Below are 6,040 nucleotides of genomic sequence, written 5' to 3' on the forward strand. Positions count from 1 at the left end.
TTGGCGGGTCCGGGCTGGGGATTCGAACCCGCCACCTTAGGTGTACGTGGCTGGCGCCTTAGCCGGTTGAGCTATAGGCGCCGAGCCTGTAGGTGGAGTCTTAAACTGCCCCTTCCCTACCAAGGCAGATGACATTTCCACAGCCTGCTTAGAAAACTGTTAGGCAGCCTTTTCACCAACCTGGGCATTTCTAAGTAAGTATGGGAAGGTGAATTCGAGGGGCCGGCTTTCAGCCTCAGAATGGCTTTACCCTTGGAAAGGAGGATGGGAACAGGAGCTGCTAGAACTCTGGGCTCTTGCGATGGCTGCTTTCCTAAGACTGTGGCCTGCGTATTTGTAAGGGTGTGTGAAAACCTCCTCCTTTAAAACCCATGGTGAGTGGGTATGGTCTTGGAGCAGTGAGGAAGTGGTGGCACGCAGGCCCCTTCTGGCTCACAGCCCTCTCCCCACATGTCTTTGCAGATGCGCTGGCTCCCTCCCTCCGAGGCTACTTCTCAGGGCTGGAAGTCCCGTCAGTTCTGCTGAATACTATGTAAGTACCGCTGCAGAGTGCAGAGCACCTCGTGTGTGTCTGGTGTGTGATATCTGGTAGGAAGGACTCTGAGCTTAGCTCTCATCCTTCCCCCTCACCAGCTGCACTTCCTCTAAGTGTCCATCTTTCAGTTCTCACATGAAGAGCTGTGTAGCAGTACATCTCTTTGAGTAAGTTTTCCCCTGGATTGAAAGAGAAGGAAGATAGGCGTGGTATACCTGGCCTTCCCACTCAGAGCTGTCGTCTGTGGAACAGGTGTCAGAAAGTGTCATTGCATCACTAGTTCACCTGCTGCCAGCTTTGAACAAACCCTCCTCAAGTTATAGGCATAAGGTATCCATAGTAGTTTGCCACGGGAGTTATAGAAGTTTTTGACAGTTAACTTCCCTGTCTGCATCACATCTCAAGTTCTAATTTATCTAAAATTACCTGATTATTGTATCAAAAGCAGTGTGGTGTTTCCATAGTAACAATATCCTAAATTGGTACCTTTGTGCCATTTTAGACCTAACTTTGCTTCAGAGAACTACCCAGTAAATGTATTTCCATATAATTTCTACAAAATACCAAATGCCTTCTGTAATTCCGTATTTTGTCTGAATTTCTGTTAAGGCAAAGCACTGTCATCCTGAACTCTTATTTCATGTGTGAATTTGAGGAGTCTACCTAAAGTTGGGTTTCTAAGTGTTAGCCTCTGCAGGCAGCTTTCTCTTCTTGGTTTACATCTTTCCTTCAGCAAACAGGAAGGAAAGGAGAAGAGGACGGCGAGACCTTCCTCCCGTTAGAAACGCTAGAGGTCGGGCCAGCTGCTCGCACGTTACTGACGCTAACAACAGAGTCTGGGCCTTTCCTCAGAGACCTGCTAGTCTAAGGTTAAAACACCTCAAATGAAACTAATGTTCCTTTTCTTCTGCTTTAATACCAAGTCCCATTGCTTTGTTAGATTATTCGAGGCTATTTAGACCAGGGGTCCTCAAATTTTTTAAATGGGACCAGTTCACTGTTCCTCAGACCGCTGGAGGGCCGGACTGTGGGCCCGGGATGAGTCAGCTGCTGAGCAGGACAGGCAGCGGCAGCAAAAACATCCAGCAGGCCGTAGTTTGAGGACCCTGGTTTAGACTCTAATGGAGAGGCATGATGAGACGAGAACAGACCTCTGGTTGACTTAGATTCCACTTAAATGGAGAGACACCGGCCCTCTCAGAAAAGACTAAAGAGATGGTGGACCCTAGAACTGTCCCTGCAGGTCAGTGCCTCTTAGTGAGGAGGAAAAAGAGCATAGATTAAGATTTTTTAAAAAGTTTCCACAGGCAAGTTACCCTGTTAATTTGAAGTCTCAGTTGGTGGGTCAGGTCAGCTACAAGATCTGGGGGGACAGCTGAGTGTGGGCTTGATTTGCTGAAGGCACTTCCAGCTAAGCTCCAGTCCTGCGTCAGAAGGAAGCCTTTTTTGTTCTCAAAGGAAGGGCCTCACCACATAGGAGAAAGATTAGTAACGGGTGTCAGAGCATCAGATATCCCACAAGGCGGTGAGCGTGGCTAGTCAGTGCAAGCCAGCTATTGAGGGGTCTTTCTCTGATGGTGGTAGGAGGAATAAGGTCGAGTACCTTTCTGTGCTATAAGACATCAATGTCAATAAACTAGAATTATATCTGTTCTTCCCTTGACCCAACATATTTCTGAGTATGGGCAAATAATACTAGTCCTCGGAGATAATCATAAGGAGAGTATATAAATCTCCCCAAAGTCAAATAGTCAAACAGATTTCTCTGCCAAAAGATTCTCAGAACCTTTATAACAATACGAGCCATTAATTTTTAAGAGGAGAGTGCTCAAGTATGTAATGTTTGTCAATCTCATTTGAGACCAGGGATCCTTTTTTTTTATTTACAGAATCTTAGGAGTTTGATTTCCATAAAGCACACTTTGGGGTATCATACCCTAATCTCATAGCCAGAACCATACCCTGAGTCATAGACAGAAACTAAACCTGTAGTCCCCTTAAATATAGATCCTGCGACCAGTGTTCATCTGTGATACTACTCAGTAATCTGTGATAAGATGGGGAAAATCAGGATACTGTAGTAGCTTCTTACTTTCTGTTTGTCTCTTATACTGAAATTATGTTTCTGTGTGTGTGTGGATACCTTTTTAAATGAAATGTTAGTGCTAGGAAATGATAGGGTTTGGGGGCTGGGGGAGTTGTTTGTTTTTGAGGTAGAGTCTCGGATTGTCACCCTGGTGGTGTCACAGCTCACAGCAACCTCAAACTCCTGGGCTCAAAGGATTCTCTTGCCTCAGCATGCCAAGTAGCTGGGACTACAGGCACCTGCCACAATACCCCAGCTATTTTTAGAGACGGGATCTTGCTCTTGCTCAGGCTGATCTCAAACCCATGAGCTCAGGCATGAGCCACTGTGCCTGGCCCTGGCAGGGTTTTTTGTTTGTTTTGAGACAGAGTCTCACTCTGTACCGTAAGTACAGGGCCATGGTATCATCCTAGCTCACGGCAACGTCAGTCTCTTGGGCTCAAATGATCCTCCTGCCTCAGCCTCCTGAATAGCTGGGACTACCGGCTTCTACCACCATGCCAGCTAGTTTCTCTATTTTGGGTAGAGACAGGATCTTGCTCTTGGTCTTGCTCAGCCTGGTCTTGAACTCCTGAGCTCACACTCAAGCAGTCCTCTCACGTTGACCTTCCAGACTGAGAGGATTACAGACAGGTATGAGCCACCTAGCCCAGCCCTCTTAATTAATTTTTACAGCTATACCACAGATCCCAAAGCCTTCATCATTTAGTCTTCTCCACCACCTGGATGGCTTGGCCCAGCACTGCCCTTCCAATCCAGAAGGTGCAGTGTACCTGGGTCCCTCCATGAGCACCTGTTTTCCATGTGTCTGGCTCTGAGTTCCCACGGGCTGGGAAGGTATTAACATGGAGGTATCTGGGATTACAAAACAGCATTCTGAAGCCTGTGAGAGTTCATGGCTTGAAATGCAGATCAGGAATTTAGCAGCAGCCAGGAGTCCAGGGTATTAATGAAATTAGAAGAGAGGTCACTGAGCACAGAACTTGCAGGTCACTTAAACAGGAGCATCACAGCCTGTCGGGAACAAAGAGGGTCCAGGAGAGGCAGCTGAGGTGGGCAGCCTGGGCAGAGCCTGTCACCTACCATGTAGAGACCTACAGTTTGGCACTTGCAGTTGGTAAAGCTGTTAGCAAGAAATGTTGGCACAAGGCCTAAGAAAGTGCTTTATTTATAATTTTTTATTTTTTTAAATTACATAGCTCAAAAAGCATTTCCATGTGTTACAGTGAAAAAGATCTTGGGCTTTGCTTGTGCATCTCCCCTTACTGTTCTCCAACTCGTCATGTTCACAGACCCATCAACCAAAGGACTAGGGGCAGCAGTGGCTGGCAGAGGAGGACTGGATATTGCTCCCCTTTGAAGTATGTCTTACGGCTGGGCACAGTGGCTCACACCATAATGCCAACACTCTGAGGGGCTGAGATGGGTGGACTGCCTGAGCTTAGGAGTTTGAGACCAGACTGAGGAAGAGTGACCACCCTATCTCTATTAAAAATAGAAAAAATTGGGTGGCACCTGTGGCTCAGTGAGTAGGGCGCCAGCCCCATATACCAAGGGTGGCAGGTTTGAACCTGGCCCCGGCCAAACTGCAACAACAACAAAAAAAACAGCCGGGCATTGTGGCAGGCGCCTGTAGTCCAAGCTACTCAGGAGGCTGAGGCAAGAGAATCACTTGGCCCTCCAGCCTAAGCCTAAGAGCTGGAGGTTGCTGTGAGCTGGGGGACAAAATGAGACTCCATCTCTAAAAAATAAAATAAAATAATGGAAAAACTAGCCAGGTGTTGTGACAGGTGGTCCCTAGTCCCAGCTACTTGGGAGAGTGAGGCAGGAGGATCACTTGAACCCAAGAGTTTGAGTTTGCTATGAGCTATGACACTGCAGCACTCTATCCAGGGTGATAGAATGAGACTCTGTTTCCAAAAAAAAGAAAAAAGATAAATACAGCTTATAAAAACTCTGTACAATCTGAATTAAAACGTGTAATGTTTACTGGGGATGAAACATTTGTTCTGATTCCCTGGCCCCAGAGGGTCAGGTGGGCAGCTGGGAAGGAATGTGTAACAGCGTCCTCCCTTGCCACACTGGGGGTCCAATCTGTGGTCCCATCTGAAGTGGAACCAGCTCACTGTGGGTTTGTGATTTCAGCTCCTCCTAGTCTCTTGGATCAGATCCTTTCCAAGACAGCTAATAATCCAAACTGTGTAATCCTTAAGAAATGTAAATTAGAACTGGAAACAGTGGTGCTGATGAGCTAATATAAACACTTCAGACTTAAAGGGATCTCTCAGAAAGGCCACATGAAAGGCAGGTGCCACCCTGGCCTCATGGCCCTTCCTGCATTCCATGGTGGGTGGGAGGGCTTTTTTCCCCACTCATCGCTTTCACTCCCTGCATGGAGACATGATACCAGGGCAGGAGGCAAGATTGTCCCCAGTCCACACAGACTGGCTGTCACTTGTGCTGTGGCATAGCATCCAGACACCATCTTCCCAAATCCTGAGTTGTCAGGACCTGCTCTCCCAGGGGTCCTTCAGGGATTTTTAATTTATCCACTATGACTTCATGATGCTAAAGTGAATCAGGGACTAGACCAGAAATGTAAATAAGTGCTTTATTCTCTAAACATCTGTTGTGTCTGCTGCGTGCTCCATATAAAAATGTGAGAAAACCAGGCTTGTGCCCTTAAGGAGCTTCAGTCCTAATGGGAAAGCACTGCAGATGTTAGAAAGGAGAGCCCGTTCAGGACGCTCCCAGACTAGCCTGCTGCGGGGACAGCTACAAAGTAGGGTACGTATGCTGTCATCGGAGACCTCACACGTAAGGCCTGCCTGCAGGGAGTGGTGGTCAGAGGGAGACAGGGTGTTACTGGGTATCTTGCCTGGTGGATGGGGTTCAGTCCGTGACGGACTGATCTCTGTGTCACTAGCATTTTGCTAATGGTCCAGCCACATGAACCCCAGAAAATACATAATAATGATGAAAATTGGTCAGATTCCCAGACTTACTGAGAAAGAGAGCATGAGTGAGTTTTTGTCACTCCTTACAGGTAATAAGAGTTAGGCAACTTTCATTGTTGGATATCCAAATATGGTTAAACTTTTTATAAAAAGGAAGAGCGTGTGGGAGTCGGTGGTGTGCAGAGGTGTTTCCCTGGCCATGGATCAGGACCACAGCATAGACATTACAAGCACATGTAGTTACAGCATCACCAATTTAAAGAAGGAAATGGCAAGAGAGTTGGAATTTGGGAGCGGTTGGGTTTGAGAGCGCGTTATTCCTTATGTTTTGTTTTAGGAGGAATGGCCTATCCTGTCTTTAGCTGTGGGTAAAGAGTTGTCCTCGGCTCGGCGCCTGTGGCTCAACCGGCTAGGGCGCCAGCCACGTGCACCTAGGTTGGCGGGTTCGAATCCCCAGCCCGG

At 47.4% G+C, this 6,040-nt stretch overlaps 1 protein-coding gene across 2 annotated transcripts in view; it reads left to right on the forward strand.

Annotated features, from left to right (window-relative positions):
* The window catches only part of RBPMS (RNA binding protein, mRNA processing factor), a 188,962-nt gene that overhangs the window by 171,199 nt on the left and 11,723 nt on the right, over positions 1 to 6,040 (forward strand). For both annotated transcript variants that reach the window (XR_002775219.1, XM_023517810.1), the window contains exon 7: positions 463 to 532. Coding sequence is in view for 1 of the 2 variants with exons in the window: in XM_023517810.1 (XP_023373578.1) it covers positions 463 to 525 (63 nt within the window). In the remaining variant the exon portion in view is untranslated. The remainder of the gene's footprint in view (positions 1 to 462; positions 533 to 6,040) is intronic.

The sequence above is a fragment of the Otolemur garnettii genome, unplaced genomic scaffold (genome assembly GCF_000181295.1).
Source record: "Otolemur garnettii isolate 467f Iridium unplaced genomic scaffold, OtoGar3 scaffold00121, whole genome shotgun sequence".
NCBI classification, from domain to species: Eukaryota; Metazoa; Chordata; class Mammalia; order Primates; family Galagidae; genus Otolemur; species Otolemur garnettii.